Raw genomic sequence first — 20,751 nt, forward strand, 5'->3', positions numbered from 1 at the left:
AAGCTATCAAACCCTGGTTGGGCCACCAAGCTCAGATATATTTATTTATTGTCATATTGTGACAATTACCGGGGCGGCTCACAAAATAAGCAATCCAACAATAAATAGAATTAAAATGGTACAATCCAATTTGAAACCCCAAATCCCCAGATTAAAATACATCTGGAGATATATATTATATATATATATATATAATATCCCATCTTTAAAGGGTGGACTTCGACTCCCAGAATTCCCTGACCACCCTTTAAAGATGGGCAGACATCAACATGCTGGCTGGAGGAACTCTGGGAGTTGAAGTCCACCCCTCCCAGGGAATTCTGGGAGTTGAAGTCCACCCCTCTTAAAAGTAGCCAAAATTGGTCCATACCAACTTAGAAAGTGTACAGCAACTTTAAGAGGGGTGGACTTCAACTCCCAGAATTCCCCCAGCAAGCATGTTAATGTCCGTCCATCTTTAAAGGGTGGCCAGGGAATTCTGGGAGTCGAAGTCCACCCTTCTTAAAAATAACCAAGATTGGGACCACACTGACTTAGAAAGGGAGGGTTGGATTTCAACTCCCAGAATTCCCCAACCAGCCTTTTAAAATGGGTCACCTTCAACATGCTGGCTGGGGGGAATTCTGGGAGTCGAAGTCTTCCACCCTTTTTAAATTTGCCGATATTTGAGAAACGCCGCAGCGGTCAACCTCTCCTGGTGCCTGGAAATTTCTCCTACTAATTAGCGAGCTTGGGAGAAAGTGCTCTCCTGGCACCCGGGGCTCTTCAGATTAATGATCAACCGAAGGTCCCAAATTACCGCCAGTCAAACAATGGCTCAGCTCAGAGACAAAATAAATAAATAAATAAATCCTTTGTAGGGGGCACCCACCATCGAGGAGGTGGGGGTGGGGTCTGTTTTTGTATTTTTCCTTTCAGATTTCTTTCTCCCCCTGGCCCTCCGAGGGCTCAAATCTCACCCCACGGATGGCCAAAGGTCACCTGCCCGTTGAGGGCACCCCTTAACTCAGGGGTCCCCAAACATGAGAGCTTTAAGACTTGTGGACTTCAACTCCCAGAATTCTCCAGCCTTTCTGGGAGTTGAAATCCACAAGTCTTAAAGCTGCCAAGTTTGAAGATCTCTGGTATAAATTGTTGGGTAGCTTCTGTCTCCAGCCTACAGGTAGTCCTCGACTTACAACGGTTTGTTTAATGAATTTTCTCCTGTATGGATGGACCTTTCAGAAACCTTTTGGGGGAGGCTAGGCTCTTATTTTCAACTTGCCTTACGCTGGGTTTTTTTCCCCCCCGCTCTCCTCTATAAGATAGAAACTAGCAAACTCTAGGGAGAATATTTGTAAGGATGGAACGGTGGAGGAACCTGGGGGGGCTCTCTGAGCTGGGTTGTTTTCTTGCAGACGTTTTCATGACCCAACTAGGTAACAGCATCAATGTTAGAAAGGAGGAGGAGGAAGAGGAGGAAGACTTTGGGGACCCTTGGCGCCCTCTGAGATTGGTGGTTTTCCTGCAGACGTTTCATGACCCAAGTAGGTAACAGCATCAGTGGTAGAAGGGAGTGGGGTATGCGGAGAGGAGGAGGAGGAGGAGGAGGAGGAGGAGGAGGAGGAGGAGGAGGAGGAGGAGGAGGAGGAGGAGGAGGAGGAGGATGACAACGACGACTTGGTGCTCCCTGAGCTTGCTGGTTTTCTCAGAGACATTTCATGACCCAACAAAGTAACTTCCTCAGTGATGGAAGGGAGTGGGGTTTGTGGAGTAGAGGAGGAAGAAAAGGAAGAGGAAGGAAGAGGAAGAAGGAAAGAAGGAAGGAGAAGGAGGAAGCGGATAAGGATAGATATAAGGAGGAGGAGGAGGAAAAGGAGAAGGGGAGAAAGGAGAAAGGAGAGGACTATGGGGTCCTTGGTGTAAAGTGAACATGGTAACATCATCAGTGATGAAAGAGAGTGGGGTTTGTGGAGTAGAGGAGGAAGAGGAAGAAGGAAGGGAGGAGAAGGAGGAAGAGGAGAAGGAGAGAAAGGAGAAGGAAGCGGACTATGGGGTCCTTGGCACTCTCTGAGATTGGTGGTTTCCTTGCAGACATTTCATGACCCAACTAGGTAACAGCATCAGTGCTAGGAGGGAGTGGGGTTTGGGAGGAGGAGGAAGAGGAGAACAACGACAACAATGACAACTGTGGGGCCGTTGATGCTCTCTGAGCTGGGTTGTTTCCTTGAAGACATCTCCTGACCCTATAAGGTAACATCATCAGTGCTAAAAAGGAGTGGGTTGGCTTTCTGTTTATATACTTGAATCAAGTATATAACCGTTTCCTAAACTATCAACTCGGACCATCAAGCTAACAATAAACAACAGCCTAATCAAGGAACCACCAAGAAACTCCCACCAAACACCGATGGGACAAGCCACTTGTATATAAACAGGGAGCAAACCCCACCCTCCCTCGCAGCACTGATGGTGTTCCCTAGTTGGGTCACGAAACGTCTGCGAGGAAAAACCACGAGGCTCAGAGAGCAACCAGGGAGCCCAAAGCAAGGGCAACTCTGCCATCCGTTTGGGGGCATGCAGGCTCTCCTTGGCACAGGTTGAAGATCTGGGTGCCAATCATGGCACTCTTATGGGTAGAGGGGAAGAAGAGGCCGGCTGGGGAATTCCGAGAGTTGAAGTTCACCCATTTTAAAGTCGCCAAAAATTGAGAAAGACCGATAAAAGAAGAAAAGACAGGACAAGGGAAGAGTTGGAACCAGACTCCCTAAGATCATGAAGCGACAGGGAGATTATTGGCATGACAGCCTCCTCCAGTTCTCCTATTGAAGGTTAAAAATAAGCACGAAGCAACGCTCCCCCGTTTAATCAATAAGCTGTAAAGTCCAAACAACTCCATTCGGAGCTCCTGCAGCACCTTTACCCAACTTGGCGCTATTTACAGGAGTGGCCAAAATTGTGGAAACCTTTTGGGGAAAAGTGCATTTTCTCAAACTAGCTAATAACAGCGCTTTTTTTTTTTTTTTTTTTGGAGTAGTGCCCTAAAATTATATATCTGTGGAAAGATAATTGAATCAAGAATGTAATGCAGTAACTTTTAGGAAGGATTTGCTATTAGAATAGCAGTTACAGTATAAAGGAGAAAAGTGAAATATGTACAAAAAATGAGATATACAAAAAATGTTCACCAAAGAAAAAATGAGATATACAAAAATGATAACCCTGTCAGTTAATACTTAGTTGGGTAACTTTTAGCATGAATGACGCCCTTATAACGTCTTTCCATGCAGTGAACCAAAGTCTTTGAGTTCTGCAGCTGTTCTAATGTGTAACCAAGATGGAATGATGGCTTCTATTAACTGGGTTTATTGCTGGGTCGCTTCTGACTAACCAGTTTCTTTAGTCGGCTCCATAGATTTTCCATTGGGTGAAGGTCTGGGCTATTCCCAGGCCGTTCCAGCAGTGGAATAGGATCATCTTGAAACTCCAAAGGGGTGTTATTAGCCATCAAACCTCAAAAATACACTTTTCCCAAAAGGTTTCCACAATTTTGGCCTCTACTGTAGATGTGTCTCCCAAAATTTCCTGCACCACCCTGAAGAGATTGGGAAAACCTTGCTAAAGGCTTCTTGCTGCAATCACAGGCTGTCATTAAAATGTCCCTATAAATCCTCTCTTCATCCCAGGTAGTCCTTGACCTATGGCCACAACAGAGCCCAAAATTTCCATTGCTGAGAAAGGGAAACGTTAAGGGAGTTTGCCTCCATTTTACGACCTCTCTTGGCTAAGTGAATCGCTGCGTTGTTAAGTTAGTCAAACAATTGTTAAGGGAATCCGGCTTCCCCACTGGCTGGTCACAAAGTCCTAAAAGAGGACCATGTGACACCACCACCCCGGACACTGCAACCGTCGTAAGTACATGCCGGTCGCCAGGCATTTGAATTTGGATCACATGACGATGGGGATGCTGCAATGGTCGTAAGTGTGAAAAACAGATATGTCACATTTTTTCCCTTTCTAATTTTGAACGGTTACTAAACGAAAGGTTGTAAGTCAAGGCCTACTTATACCCCTATTTTTTTCCTTAGCTAACCTTGAGAAAACTAAAAGGAACAGACCTGGTTAGTCCTCAACAGCAGTGTTTGATTTCCTGAGCAAACCCAGCGTAACTTGGAAACCACAATTTAGCAATAGAACTTAGACTTGTATACAGAGCTTTATTTAAAAGAATAAGAGAGTTGGAAGGGAACTTGGAGGTCTTCTAGTCCAACCCCTTCCTCAGGCAGGAAACCCTATACCCGTGATGGCGAACTCAGCTCCGGTGCATGCATCTGACCCACCGCAAGTCACCAAATGGGCCGTTTCCAGCCTCCAGAGGGCCTCTGGGGGGAGGAAGGCCATTTTCGCCCTCTCCCCAGGCTCCAAGAAAGCCTTTGGAGCCTGGGGAGGGCGAAAAATGGGCCTACTGGTCCCACCGTGCCATTGCATGCCAAAAGTGGGGGGAGCATGGGGGGGGTTGCGCGCATGCGCCGGGGGGGACGACACATTGAATTATGGGTATGGGTACACGTGCACACGACCCCCCGCACTCCCCCCTTTTGGCACACGACGGCAGAAAGGTTAGCCCTCACTGCCCTATACCATTTCAGACAAATTCTATTCTATTCTATTCTATTCTATTCTATTCTATTCTATTCTATTCTATTCTATTCTATTCTATTCTATTCTATTCTATTCTATTCTATTCTATTCTATTCCATTCCATTCCATTCCATTCCATTCCATTCCATTCCATTCCATTCCTTATTCTACTCTATTCTATTTTCCTATTCTATTCCATTCCGATCCGCTCCAACCCAATCCAACCCAATCTCATCCCATGGAATATAAGAGAGTTGGAAGGGACCTTGGAGGTCTTCTAGTCCAACCCCCTGCTTAGACAGGAAGCCCTATACCATTGCATTTCCGGCTTGTATCGCGGGAATCCGTCCAAGTAGTTGACGCCACAACCCATATGCTCACACAAAGCACGGACTAGATCTCTCGTGATCTTTCCTGCCTTCGCACCATCCCCAATCAGGGAATCACCACCTCTTGAGTATCTTGAAAAAGGCAGCTATCCCCTTCTTTTATCTAGTTAATAAATTAACAAAAACAACGCTCAAATCGAGGCCCGCCGTTTATTTTTGGAGAGCAAAGTCTTAGCTTTTTGAGGCAGCGAAGTATTTTGTTTTTCCTAAAAAAAAAAAAAATGCATTTCACATACCTGATTAATGCATTAATTGCTCTCATTCAATTCCTGCTCTCCACTTAATTAGGCTGAACCCCCCCTCCGCCCCCCCGCCACACACAAACAAACCCTTATTATAAAACGCTTGAAAAAAACTTCAGACTGCAAGCTGTTCTAAGCCAATTCTTATTAAGCCATTCCGGCCCCAAATATCCATTTTAATGATATTATAAGTAGATGCAGCCAGCTTCTCTTGAAATCTGCTTTGCAAAGCTTGGGACATGGGGACACACACACATACACAATCGAACTGACAAAGCAACGACGAGACAGTGAATTTAAAAATCAAAGCCAAAGGCCCTTCCAGCAGGCCAGAAACTCAGAAGAACCCAGTAAAAGTTCATTTTTTTTTCCTTTTAAGAGCAACAAGGTAAAATCTGCAATTCACCCACAGCTGAGATCACACAAGCAATTAATCAGCCTGCTCAGACAACTCATTAATCGCAGATTAAAAATATGAATTTTTAATCAGAGAGCTGCCCCTCTGAGAAATGATGTTCGGCGCTTAGAATATTGTTGTTAAACGCACCTCTTCTTTGCTATTATCCAGACAATAAAGATGTTGGCCACATCAGCTACGCTTTTCCGAAAAATAAAAAAAAAATAAAAATGTGAAGAAACGATTCAAACGATTTAAATTAAGAGGCAAAATTCAACCTGGGCCAAAAATGATAGTTAGGTCATTCATAAAACAGGTTGATTTTTACTCTGTATTCTTTTTCAATAAATTCCATGTATCTGGATGTTTAAATGAGCTGGAGAGGAATACAGAGTAATACCTCTTATTGAAGAGGAATAGAGAGTAAAATCAACCTGTTTTTTTTTATGAATGACCTAACTATCATTTTTGGCCCAGGTTGAATTTTGCCTCCTATGTTGAGGATGATTGTTTGTTAAGAAGCAGACTGAATTTGGGAGGTGTCGGATTAGCTACAGATTGTATGACTATTTTGTTCCACAAAGAGAAAAATAAAGACAGAATTTCTTCAAAGTCTGACTCACTCGGGGTATCTTGTGTCACCAAAACCGAGCAGAACGTTGCACAAGGACGAGCGATTGTAAAAAAAAAAAAAAAAAGAAAATTTCTAAACATCTCAACGCCGACAAAGCCTGCGAAAGATGCTTCACAAAGAGGGGCCTCGCCCAGCCAGCCCCCAAGTTTGCATCTGTTCACAAAGAAACGTCCAATGCACAAAATGTAAGCCGTCAAATTACTAATTTTCTTTCCAAAACGAAATATCCTCTAATAACTGTCATCTATTCTCCCTCAACAAATTCACTTCTACTCTCTGCCTTATTTCTTTTTCTTTTTCCCCCAAGCAAATAATCTCTTCTTAGGTTTTCAAAGAAATCTATCTCTCTATCTAGATTATCTGTTATCTATATCTATCTATAAAAGGGACGCGGTGGCTCAGGGGCTAAGACGCCGAGCTTGTCGATCGGAAGGTCGGCAGTTCAGCGGGTCGAATCCCGAGTGCTGGGTAATGGGGTGAGCTCCCGTGACTTGTCCCAGCTTCTGCCAACCTAGCAGTTCGAAAGCAGGTAAAAAATAGCAAGTAGAAAAAATAGGGACCACCTTTGGTGGGGAGGTAACAACGTTCCGTGCGCCTTTGGCGTTGAGTCATGCCAGTCACATGACCACGGAGACGTCTTCGGGCAGCGCTGGCTCTTCGGCTTTGAAACGGAGATGAGCACCGCCCCCTAGAGTCGGGAACGACTAGCACATATGTGCAAGGGGAACCTTTACCTTTATATCTATCTATCTATCTATCTATCTATCTATCTATCTATCTATCTATCTATCTATCTATCTATCTATCTATCCTATCTAATCTATCATCTATATCTATCTATCTACATTATCTATCATATCTATCTTATCTATAATCTCTCTCTCCATCTTTCCTTTCTTAACATCTATCTACATTATCATATCTATCTATCTATCTATCTATCTATCTATCTATCTATCTATCTATCTATCATCTATATCTATCTATCTACATTATCCATCATCTATATCTATCTACAATATTATCCATCATCTATATCATCTATATCTATTTACATTAACTATCATCCATATCTATCTATCTACATTATCTATCATATCTATTTTGTCTATAATCTCTCTCTCCATCTTTCTTTCTTTTTTTTTTTTAATTTGATTTATATGCCGCCCTTCTCCGGAGACTCAGGGCGGCTTACAGTGTGTTAAGCAATAGCCTTCATACTTTTGTATATTTTATACAAAGTCAGCTTATTGCCCCCACAAACTGGGTCCTCATTTCACCTACCTTAGAAAGGATGGAAGACTGAGTCAACCTTGAGCCTTGGCGAGATTCGAACCTGCAGAAATTGCAGGCAGCTGTGTTGCGTAGACACAGGGTGCGTAGACCACTGTACCATCAAGGCTTTCCTTTCTTATCATCTATCTACATTATCTATCATATCTATCTACCTACCTACCTACCTACCTATCATATCTATCTATCTATCTATCTATCTATCTATCTATCTATCTATCTATCTATCTATCTATCTATCTATCTATCTATCTATCTATCTATCTATCTACCTACCTACCTACCTACCTACCTACCTACCTATCTATCTATCTATCTATCTATCTATCTATCTATCTATCTAATCTATAATCTCTCTCTCTCCATCTTTCTTTCTTTCTTTCTTTCTTTCTTTTTCTTTCTTTCCTACTTCCAGGGTACCTCCTGTATGCACAAATTTTAAAACCCACCAATTGTATGTAATACAGGTAGTCCTCAAATTACAACAGTTCATTTAATGACCGTTTGAAGTTACAACAGCACTGAAAAAAGTGACTTATATGACCATTTTTCGCACTTATGACCGTTGCAGCATTCCCATGGTCACGTGATCAAAATTAAGACGCTTGCGAATGGACTCACATTTATGACGGTTGCAGTGTCCCTGGGTCAGGTGATCCCCTTTTGCGACTTACAACAATCAAAGTCAATGGGAAAGACAGATTCACTTAACAACTATGTTACTAATTTAACAACGGCAGTGATTCACTTAACAACTATGGCAAGGAAGGTCACAAAATGGGGCAAAATTCACTTAACAAACGTCTCGCTTCACTACAAAAATTGGGGGGGGGGCTCAATTGCGGTCGTAAGTCGAGGACTACCTGTATACAGGTACACAGCAAGCAGAGATAAATTTATTTATTTATTGAATTTATGTGCCGCCCATCTCACTACTAGAGGAATTCTAGAATGAATCTCAGTTTGGAGTGTGGTGTATTTTCATGGCTCCACTTATTTACTCTATATTTTCACCTCGATTTTGCAAAGGGTGTTTTAAAGAGAAACGACAGGAAAATTCTAGCAAGCCATTAATACAATTGTGGTTTGGTTAAAAACAAAACAACATTCTGGACTTCAGGACAGTGATCACTTTTTCATATTAACCCCTGTGAGTAAAGCAGAAGGAAAGGCAGCTGACACATTGACTGGAAAAGCTGCCTATAAATGGAACCAGCAATATTAGGGAGACTTACAATATTGGTTACCAATAGTTACCATGGACTTGGTTCTCTATAAATTAGTAAATGTTTCGTTGTTTACTATTCAAATAATATTTTGTACCCTCTATAGATCTGGGATGAGGGTTCAAATGATTGATTCCTCCTTTTAATCCATTAAATTATATATTTAGTTACATGTTTATTCAGCTAGATGAGCAGCAAACAAGTCTCATAAATAAATATTTTAAGGAAGACAATTCCAGGCTGAAGCCATTTCCTAAAACAATTATTTTGTTTCTACACACACATACACACACACTCGTAGTCCTCGACTTACAACACTTCATTCTGACAAGCAGTGTCAACGGGGGAAGCCGGATTCACTTAACAACCGCATTGCTAACTTAACAACCGCAGTGATTAACAACTTAAGAACAGTGGCAAGAAAGATTAATAAAATGGAGCAAAATTCACTTAAGAACAGTGTTGCTTAGCAACATAAATTTTGGGCTCGATTGTGGTTGTAAGTCAAGAGATAGATGGATAGATGGATGGATGGATAGATAAATAGATAGACAGACAGACAGATAGAGGTAGGTAGGTAGGCTGGTTGGATTGATGGAGGGAGGGAGGGAGGGAGGGATGTAGTAGGTCAATGGATGATGGATGGATAGGGATAGACAGAGGTAGGTAGGTAGGTTGGTTGGATAGATTGATAGATGGATGGGTAGATAGATAAAGAGAAAGAGAGAGAGAGAGAGATGGATGGATGGATGTAGTGGGTCAATGGATGGATGGATGGATGGATGGATAGAGGTAGACAGACAGACTGACTGACTGACTGACAGAGGTAGGTAGGTTGATTGGTTGGATAGATTGATGGATGGATGGATGGATAGATAGATAGATAAAGAGATGAATGGATGGATGGATGGATAGATGTAGTGGGTCAATGGATGATGGATGGATAGGGATAGAAGGATGGATGGATGGATGGATGAAGATAGATAACTAGATAGACAGGCAGAGGTAGGTAGGTAGGTAGATAGGTAGGCAGGCTGGCTGGCTGGATTGATGAAGGGAGGGAGGGATGTAGTAGATCAATGGATGATGGATGGATAGGGATAGACAGACAGAGGTAGGTAGGTTGGATAGATTGATGGATGGGTAGATAGATAAAGATAGAGAGAGAGAGAGATGGATGGATGGATGGATGGATAGAGATAGATAGATAGGCAGACAGACAGACTGACTGACTCAGGTAGGTAGGTTGATTGGTTGGATAGATTGATGGATGGATGGATAAATAGATTGATTATAGAGATGAATGGATGGATGGATGGATAGATAGATTGATTATAGAGATGGATGGATGGATGGATGGATGGATGGATGGATGGATAGATAGATACTGCCTAAGGTTATTAGTAAAGTGGCATATAAAATATTAACTACATTAATAAAAAATAATAAAGCAGAAATGACAAAGAATCATCGTTTTGGGAAAAGGGCTTAAACCCAGAATCGTGTCCATTAACATGTGGCTTAAAATCTCTCTTACTATTCACACAGACAGAAGTACCCATCCTTGCAGAGACCTCATGCCACCCAGAATGGTACAATTGCTGTAGCCCAGGTGCCTCTTGTATAATATCCAAGTTTTAGGTCTCTGCCAATTATAGGGAATATACTTAAGATATGCTTAAGTGTATTTTTAAAAATACTTCAGCTCTTCCACGGAAGCTAACTCCTGCTCCGAACACGACTGCAGGTGCCCTCCCTCCCAAAACACTCCATTTAATTTTTTAAATAATTTCAGAATCCAGGAAAAAAATGAAGCCAACCAACCACCAGTAAAACCACACCACAAAGGAAAGAAAAATTCACTTTTCTCAGATGGTCCCACACAATGGAAATTGTACAAAATAGTCCAAACACAACAAGGAACTAAGTTGTGTTCCTTGTGTATAAGAGAGAGAGTCCATTGCATAATTTCCTCTGCAGAAAATTGGAGGAAACATCTTTTTTTGGGGGGTGGGGGAGATGTTAACCTACTACAGGTAGGCCTCGACTTACAACAATTTTCACTTAGTGACGGTCCGAAGTTACAGCAGCACTGAAAATAGTGAATTATGATCGGTTTTTTCCACACTTACGACCGTTGCAGTATCCTCGTGGTCAGGGGATTTATATTCGGATGCTTGAAAACGGACTCATATTTATGACGGTTGCAATGTCTCGGAGTTACGTGATCCCCTTTTGCGATCTTCTGGCAAGCCAAGTCAAGAGGGGGGGAAGCTGGATTCGCTTAACGAACGAGTTATTAATTTAACAACTGCACTGATTAACAAATGTGACAAGGAAAGTCGTCGAATGGGGCAAAACGTGACAAATTTCTTCTCACTTAGCAACATAAGCTTTGGCCTCAGTTGTGGTCGTAAGTCGAGGACTACCTGAATCTGAGAATGCTAAAAATATAAAGATGGTCCCCGACTTATATTCATTTAGCAACCATTCAAAGTTATCACTGCACTGGAAAAAGGAATTTACGGCCAGTCCTCACACTTATGACGGTTGCAGCATTCCCAGAGTCACCTGATTAAACTTCAGGTGCTTGGCCTGTATTCACAGCAAGTCATGTGCCAAGCAAAGTCAATAGGAAGAAAGGCAGATTCGCTTAACGACCGTGGCAAAAAAAAAAAAAAGGTAAAATCAGGAGCGACTCACTTTGCAACTGGGAAATTCTAAGTCGTAAGTCAAGGACAACCCGTGCTGCTTTAGAATCAAGGAGCTTTGTTCCCTCTTTTGATTAACTGGCACCTATTCTCAGCCCCATTTTGGAGAAGAGAAGAAGAGTGAAAAAGTAGGAATTGTCTAACACTGTCCCTTTCCCCCAAAAAAGGGACTCAAATAAGCATCAGTTTGGTTATCGTCTGGAGAAGAAAACCCATGTAAACCTATAATTGGAATTTCATTGCAAAGAAAGCTGGAATTTAGTTGCGCTAAGACAAGAATAGAAATCTGCCACGAGCCCAGCATTCCCACAACACATCCACCCAACTTTCCGGATAGATACAATTCACAAATCCTTAGAACATTTCTGAGTTTCGACCCATTCATCCCAGATATTGAAAAAGTAGCTCAGAATAAAATGGAATTAAGGATAGCACCAGGCAGCTTATACCAGAAAGTGGGAGGTGGGTGAGTAGCGAGTTCAAGTCTCGACTTAGCCATGAAAGCCAGTTGGGCGACTTTGGGCCAGTCACCGGGAGACAGTGAGTTCTAGTCCCACCTTAGCCATGGGAAGCCTGTTGGATGACTTTGGATCAATCACTGGGAGACGGTGAGTTCTAGTCCCACCTTAGCCATGGGAAGCCGGTTGGGTGACTTTGGATCAATCACCAGGAGACGGGGAGTTCTAGTCCCAGCTTAGCCATGGGAAGCCGGTTGGGTGACTTTGGATCAATCACCGGGAGACAGTGAATTCTAGTCCCACCTTAGCCATGGGAAGCCGGTTGGGTGACTTTGGATCAATCACCAGGAGACGGGGAGTTCTAGTCCCAGCTTAGCCATGGGAAGCCAATTGAGTGATTTTGGGCCAGACACCAGGAGACAGTGAGTTCTAGTCCTGCCTCAGCCATGAAAGCCAGTTGGGCGACTTTGGATCAATCACCGGGAGACGGTGAGTTCTAGTCCCACCTTAGCCATGGGAAGCTGGTTGGGTGACTTTGGATCAATCACCGGGAGACAGTGAGTTCTAGTCCCACCTTAGCCATGGGAAGCCGGTTGGGTGACTTTGGATCAATCACCAGGAGACAGGGAATTCTAGTCCCACCTTAGCCATGGGAAGCCGGTTGGGTGACTTTGGATCAATCACCGGGAGAAGGTGAGTTCTAGTCCCACCTTAGCCATGGGAAGCCGGTTGGGTGACTTTGGATCAATCACCGGGAGACGGTGAGTTCTAGTCCCACTTTAGCCATGGGAAGCCGGTTGGGTGACTTTGGGCCAATCACCGGGAGATGGCGAGTTCTAGTCCCGCCTCAGCCATGAAAGCCAGCTGGGTGGCTTTGGGCCAGTCACCAGGAGACGGGGAGTTCTAGTCCCGATCCTAAGCATGAAAGCTGGCTGGGTGACTTGGGCCAGTCTCTCTCTCTCTCTCTCTCTTGTTGTGGGGGAAATAGGAGGAAAACAGTGTGATAGATTTGCTTGCCGAGTTATTTGTAGGAGGAAATAATAATAAAGGCAAAAATAAATACCTTTTTAGATTCAAGCTAAAAGATGGCCCCTCAACCATCTACCTACCCTTGCTTTAAAAAAAAATCAGCAAAGCGGCTGCCTCAAAAGTTTAATTTTAACCCAATTGTGGGCCATAAAAAGAACATTCCACATTACCAAAATATATATATATATATATGTTGAGACTTTGGAGAAAGTTAAGAGAAGAGCAGCTAAAAGGATCAAAGGCCTGGAGACTAAAACATACGAAGAACGGTTGCAGGAACTGGCTTTGGCCAGTCTAGAGCCTTGGTGGCGCAGCGGACTAAAGTGCTGCTAAGTAGCACTTAGCTGCCAGCTGCCTGCAATTACTGCGAGTTCGAATCTCACCAGGCTCAAGGTTGACTCAGCCTTCCATCCTTTCGAGGTGGGTAAAATGAGGACCCGGATTGTGGGGGCAATAAGCTGACTTTGTATAAAGAAGAACACCGCTTGGGGGGGGGGGCGAAAGCCCTACTAAGCACGTATATACAAAAGTATGAAGGCTATTGCTTAAAAGCATTGTAAGCCACCCTGAATCTCCGGAGAAGGGCGGCATATAAATCGAACCAATAAATAAATAAATAGAGAAAAGAAGGACTGGGGGGGGGGTGAAGACATGATAGGTAGCAGCCTTCCAATCTTTGAGGGGCTGCCCCAAAGAAGAGGGGGGGGGGTTTCCATCCTATTCTCCAAAGCACCCGAAGGCAGGACAAGAAGCAACGGATGAAAACTCATCAAGCAAACTTCCTAACAGCGAGGACAATTAACCCAGTGGAAAAAGCTTGCCACCAGACGTTGTGGAGGTTTTTAAGAAGAGACCGGACAGCCCCTTGTCTGTCTGAGATGGACTCTTAGGTTCTCCTGCTTGAGCAGGGGGTTGGGCTAGAAGACCTCCAAGGTCCCCTTTTAGCTGAACATCTCCGAGCTGTTTGCAAAGTCGAGGCCGAACAAATGCAACCGTCGTGCTTCCCGGCCCCCAGCTGAAGCCTTGATCCGGCACAGGCCGTTCTCGCTGGCTGGCTGCAACCTTCAGGCAGGCCTCCCCCCCCCCGCCCCCTTTTTCCCAGCCCCCTCCTTGGGTGCATAGACACCCTCTTGTCACACTCTCCATCAGCTGTTTGGGCTGTTCCGCCCAGGGCTCAATTTCCGGGTAGTAACAGAACAGCCAATCAGCTGATTTCTAAGCTCAGCCCAGGGCCCTTTTTTTTTTTTTTGCCTGCAAACACTTTTCCAAAACAAGCAAGCTGCCCGGCCACTTCCGGACTGGGGAAGGGAGGGAATCCATGGGCCGGCGGGGAAGGGGAAAGGACTCCACTGACAAACCTGTAAGGCCCAGTCCAAAATTCCCCAAACCTTTCCAAAAAAAAAAAAAAGGGGAGGAAGGGAAGAAAAGAGAGACTTGGAAAACTTATTTAAAAAAAAAAAAAAATTGCAGGCATCCACTTCCCGATCTCCGTATTAAGAAAGGCACCCAAAAAAGGAGACAGGGGGAAAGCAGCTTGCTTTGACCCAAGTCACAAGAGAGGAGGGGAGCAGGTACCCCCAAACGATGCAGTCCGCCGTGCAAAGCACGCCCCAAAACACCCAGCTTCTTCTTTTCGGAGGTTTGCACAACTACCGCGTTAAGAGAAGCGTCCAAAAAAGCAGCCCGGTGACTCAGAGCAACTTAAGAGCGTGCAATTACCCAAATGAGGTTTTTTTTGTTTTTCCTTCTCCCTTTAAACACGGGGAAGAAGTTTTGCCCCCGTGATGCAGGAGGAGGAGGAGGAGGAGGAGGAGGCCGGATAACCAACCTCAAACTCCGGCCTTGCAAGGAAGGGGTGTACAAAAAACGCCTTGGCCCAGCCAGAAGCCAAAATAGGAAGGCAGTAGGGCGAAAGGAAAGGAAAAAAAAAAAAAAAACAACCAGCCCAAACTAGCAAAGAGAAAACACACAGCTCCAAAAGGCAAGGCCGCATTTGTTATTTTCTCTACCCACATCCCGTGTCGTTGCAAAGTCAAAATACTGGCTTGCCAGCCCAAAGTCAAGATTATAGGGCAAAAAGAAAAAAAGAAAAAAAAAAAGAGGCTGTACTTCCAAAGCAGGAACGGCAGAATGAAACTAACAACAAAAAAAAAAAGGAGGTAGCTTTTCACCTGGGTAACACCTAGGAGCAACAAGGGTGGCGGAGGATATTATCCAAGAAATTAAGCCCATTTAGGAAACGAGCCTTCTTCGGAACGAAGCCCGAATTAAAAAAATCCGTGGCACCTTCCTAAACATGGTTAGGATTCCCGCTGAGTTGCCGTAAAGCGGAAAAACCCAACCTTAACTATAGAGAGAGAGAAAGAGAAAAGTGAAGTGGGCAAACCACAGACAACAAAAGAGATCTATTCTGTCATTCCACACAAGACACAAAAACTTGCAGACCCAGGAGAAATTGGCCTAGCTCACTTAAAATACCAAGAATTATAATCTGAGGCCTGGTCAGAGAGCTTTTTTTCAAAGAATCTCTATGGTTCTTTTGTTGAACAGAAAAAAAGAGACCAGCAGCTTAATAGTCCAACGGGAGAAAATGCTATTTTCCTTCTTCTTTTTTTTTTCCCCCACCCCCTCTATCCACCATCGAATTAAAACAGCGACCACACCACCAATATATGCCACACGGAATCTCACATGTACGTATTTCACAGGTCCTGTGTTCTTTTGTCTCCAAAAATATATATATATAAATAAATTAAAAAGCCCACTGTGATCTCTTAACATTCACAAAGCCACAAAGTGAATAGGGATGGGGGAGAGAGAGAGAGGGAGATCAGTAGACGAGAGAAAGAACGAGGGCCCAGTGGGGCTCGTCTCCCCAGAATCTCGCTGCCTTTTCAAAAAAAAAAATGTAGATATAATGAGAATTTTTGTCACCGAACAGCTGGAGTTCTAAGCCTTCTCCCCAACCAGCAGAAATTAACCATCCAATGCAATTTGTTATTGGAAGGGAGGACATGCATATGCAATTCCCGGATAAAAATAGCTTTGATTCCAGAAGCAATCACGAGCCACTTCCTATTTATTAAAAACATTATTATTATTATTATTTTTTAAAAAAGGAAGATCCAGGCGCATTATCAAAGAACCGGTGTTGTTGTTTTTGTGCTGTTGTCGTTTCTTTCCCAAAAACAAAACACGGAAAAGCTAAACCATCACGCGCCACCATAAAAATAACAATTTGACCCCAGCAAACCCCAATCTAAATAAGTTTGTTTTATCTCTCCCAACTAAAGGCTATTTGTAAATTCCCCCCCCCCCAATCTCTTTACATACCTAATTCCTTCACGATTAAATTCTCCAGGGAGAGGTTAACACATTCAATAAACATCTCCGAAGTGCATTTCTGGCTGACTCTTGTCAATTGCAACCAATCTGTCTTTTCCTCCCCACCACCTGATAAACAGGACGATTAACACAACAATTCTACAAACCAACATAATAATTCAGCAGCTTTCTTCCCCAACACACACACACACACACAGGCCCATCATATCCGAACGCACCACAGTCAAATCTTATTAGGCCAAGAACGAAATAGGGAATAAATAAATAAATCCAGATTCTTTAGAAAGAAATCTCCAGCGAAGTGTTACATAAACAACAAAAAAACAAAACACCAACAAACCCCCAAACAGCAGCAGGACGAGGGAAGGAAGAGGGGCTACGAGAGTTTTTCGGCATCATTTTTTTCCAAGCCTGGTTTAACCACGGTTACTCCAGGCCTACTATAACCAGGTTTGATTTCCAACACCACCCCTCCTCTTAGTTTTGCTGGCATCGGAAGCTTCCCGAAAAAGCAGCCTCGAACTAAATTAAGGAACTAGTAACACACCATCAGACAAGGACCATCCGATGGAAACTGTCAACAACCTGCCCCCCCACCCCAAAAAACCCTGGTTGTCTCCAACTCATTCTGGCCTGTAGCCACCCCTTCCCCAATAAGGCTATATTCAAGCTAGCTGTTGAGGCTGGAGGGAGCTGTGTATTATTGCATTATTATTATTGATTTTATTGTTATTATTATTACAATGTTATACTATCCCACCCCCCAAAAATTGAAGAGGTATTGAAAAACTGGGGAAAATAAGACCAGCTTTCTTGCTTTTCTCCTTCCATCCCGACTTGTTTAATCGAAGATAAATTCTCTGGCAATGCCTCCCACCACCAGAGGATACGGAGGACAATAAAGTGTCCCCCCCCCGACACACACACAGACAGACCCCAGCCCCAAAAAGACCCGTGCAATAAGGAGAATTGTGATTTTTTTTTCTCCCCTTCCCCAGGGTGGTTTCTATAGGGAGAAACAGGGGGTGGGAGGGGGGGGCAGCAGCTGCTGGCTGGGGAAGGTGAGGATAGGTGGGGTTCCATTATTTGCTCATTTGTGAGGGGGGGGTTTGACACCTCAGCAATTTCCAGGGAAATGGTGAGGGGGGGGGGAAAGGTGGAGAAGAAAAGGAGGAATAAATATTTTGTTTTATAATAAAAGGTCTCTCTTTGCAGGCCAAGGAAGGGGTGTTGTTGACACTGAGCAGGAGGGGAAAATGTCTCCCGGTTCGGGTTTGGGGGGGGGGGAAGATAAGGCTTAAACCCACCCACCCTTTCCAAGGGGGAAATAGGAAGGAGGGGGGTTTAATTTGAGGAGGGGGGGAGCTTCCAACCACAGGGCCTCTTTTGAGGCCTTGGTGGCTTGAAGCCCGGCACGGATATCCCTGAAGGAATTTGGGGAGGGGGGGTGTCCAATTTCTCTCTCTTTAAGGTGTTTTCCCCCTTCTTGGCTACCTTAACACCCCCCACCCCTTTTTTTTTTAAAAAAAGGCCAAAGAAAAGACCCCCCCTCCCCTTTCCAGCTCTTGCTTGCTTGGCAAAACCCTGTGACCCTTGGCTCTCCCCCACCCACCCACCCAATTTGGCAGCCCCTCCCCTTGCCCAAGGGGGGGGCTGGTTCTCCCCCCCTTTTTGGGAAGAGGGGGGGCAAAGTCAGGAGTTTGGGATATTGGGGAAAGGAGGGGAGGGGAAGAAAAAAAACAGGGCCTGTTCTCTAGTTTGGGTGGAGTGAGGGGGGGGCTCCATTCATCCCCAGCACCTGGACCCCCCCAAAAAAAGAAGCCCCCCCTCCTTTTCATTGCTTCTGCAAGGGGAGGGGGGGCCCCCTCAGATATTCTAGGGGGAGGGGGCTCCCCACACAACAGCCCCCCCCTCTCCCATGCGAAAGGGGGGGGCTCCTCGTTCTCCCCCTCCCCCCCCCACACACAACAGCCCCCCCCTCTCTCCCCTCTTTCTCCAGGAAGGATACAGCTTGACCACGTCGGTGTCCATCCGCCTCTTGCCCGGGCTGGGGGAGGACATGGTGCCCCCCCGGCCGGCGGCCCCTCCCGGGCGGAGTCTCGAGCGAGGCCTGTCAGGACCCCTCGGCGCGCGGGGACTTGGGGGGGGGAGTGCTTCGTCGGGGAGGGGGCCCGCGGTGCGCCTGCGCGGAGGCCTCCCTCGCGGCCCCTCCCTTCGCGAGCCGGCTCTTCCTGCCCCGCGGCTGCCCCCCCCCCCGCTCCGCTCCGCTGCCGCCGCTGCTGGCTTCTCCTTCTCCTTCTTCCTCCTCCGCCGCCGCTGCTTCCTGCGCCCGCCCGCACCCCAATCGCCGCTTCTTCTCTCTCGGCCGCTCGCTCGGCTCTGCCAAAGCCTCTCGCTGGGCTCCTGACGTCACCCACAGTGACCTCATCGCCCGGGGCTCGCCTCATTGGGCGGGCGGGGGGGAGCCACGCCCTCCTGGGGGCGGAGGCTTTTCTCTTCCCCACCCCCCCACCCTCCCCCCCCCACCCGAGAGGCATGCCGGGAGAGGTAGTTTTTCTCCTGCTGCTGCTGCTCAGGCTTCAACACCTCTTTGCAGGCCTCTCCTCTCTGTTCAAATTTATTTTAATTAATTAATTAATTTTATTGGATTTATTTTATTGGATTTATATACCGCCTTACTCCAGAAGGACTCAGGGCAGCGAACAGAATAAAACACATAAAACACAAAAATTTAAAATAGAATAAAAACGAATTAAATAATTTGGCTGAGACAAATCGTGGTGGTCCTCGACGTACGACCACGGCGGAGGTCAAAAGTTTCCGGGGCACGGGGAGACATCAGTGGAGCGGGGTTTGACCTGTTTTTTACGGGCTTCCTTGCCGCGGCGGTGAAGGGAAGCGCTGCGGTTGTTAAACGAGTCACGCGGTTGTTAAGTGAATCCGGCTTCCCCCGTTTGTCGGAAGGTCGCAAAAAGGGGATCACGTGACACACACACACACACCGGGAACGCTGCGGCCGTCCTATCTATGAAGTTGCCAAGCTTTTCAGGAGGTCGCCAAAGGGGAACCTATGAAACGGTAACCGTCATAAATATGAGTCAGTGGCCAAACATCTGATTTTTTTCTCACTTGCGTGACCAGGCAGATGCAAGAACGGTCGTAAGTGTGAAAAACTGTCGTTAATTCACTTTTTTTCAGTGCCATTGTAACTTTGAAGAGTCACTAAATGAATTGTTGTAAGTTGAGGACTATCTGTACACACCTCGTCCTCTTTTTTTTTCAGGCGAGGCTCCTTTAATTTCTTTAACTAACTTCCTGCCCCAACCACTGATTGTGTTTGGATTCGTCCCTCATCCACGAATTAACTACCAGCCAGTTCCTCTGGGCATGTGCAGAGTGCCCACAACCTGGCGAGACAAGGAAGTCCATCAAGGTGAGCTCTGGGATTGTTCGGCCCTTGCAGTTTCATCTTGTCTTTAAAAACTTCATGATTTAACCTTTTTGCAGGTAGGCAAGAGTGCCTCTGAGCGTACAAAGAGGGCTGGCCTTTTTCCCAGCCATGGAAAACCCTCTTCCAATGTGGAATAAAGGAGCAGAGGTGCCTTATTAGACAACCAGGCTAAGCCTGACTGCAGACCAGCCAGCCGATATCAGAAGGGGTACACCCGTTTTGGGGTTCACACAACAACCTTGGTGGAGTTGCGTTTCCCTGAACAGCTTGCCTTCGGAAGTTGTGGGAGCTTCATCACTGGAGGCTTTCAAGAAGAGACTGGACTGCCATTTGTCAGAAATGGAGTAGGGTCTCCTGCTTGGGTGGGCGGGGGGTTGGACTAGATGACCTACGAGGTCCCTTCCGACTCTGTTAATCTGTAATTCTGTAAACTACAAAATGCAAAACCAGTGCAATTCCTTGGTTACCCCAACACCGTTCCTATCAATTGCCTGGGGATTTCAGTACAAAGCAACCCCGCAACCCCAAAAATAATATTTGGAATTTGTGTTGATCTTCCAATGGACACCGCCTGGCATTTTTTGGGCAGGGCAAACATGCCCGCCTGGCATTGGAAGTCTCTTAGTCTTCAGCCCCCTGCCCCGATACATGGGGAACCCCAAAACCCTTTCTCCACAAAATCTTGGCTTCCTTTCATGGGGTTGGCCCTGTCAATCAGGAGTATCAGCCAAGTCAAGATGGCGGCAGTGCCAACATGACAGAAGCTGCAGCTGGTTTTGGTGATTGCTGCATTCGTTCTATTGGAACGTTGTGGCCGCCATCTTGACTTTTCTGACCCTACCTTTCTGGTTGAAAGGTTTTCCTTTGGGCCTTATTCAATAAATCAAACCAACACACCAATTTCTGGCTGCTAAACAAGGCCGTCGTTAAGTGAGCCTTGGCCCATTTTACGACCT

At 45.4% G+C, this 20,751-nt stretch overlaps 1 protein-coding gene across 1 annotated transcript in view; it reads right to left on the reverse strand.

Annotated features, from left to right (window-relative positions):
- UBE2H (ubiquitin conjugating enzyme E2 H) overlaps positions 1-18,764 on the reverse strand; it is a 62,270-nt gene extending 43,506 nt beyond the window's left edge. Inside the window, exon 1 of the mRNA XM_087874399.1 lies at positions 18,353-18,764. Coding sequence (XP_087730525.1) covers positions 18,353-18,405 — 53 coding nt within the window. The 5' untranslated portion in view covers positions 18,406-18,764. The remainder of the gene's footprint in view (positions 1-18,352) is intronic.
- Positions 18,765-20,751: the final 1,987 nt, after the last annotated feature.

This window comes from Pantherophis guttatus, chromosome 7 (assembly GCF_059756535.1).
Source record: "Pantherophis guttatus breed Tessera chromosome 7, ASM5975653v1, whole genome shotgun sequence".
NCBI lineage: Eukaryota > Metazoa > Chordata > Lepidosauria > Squamata > Colubridae > Pantherophis > Pantherophis guttatus.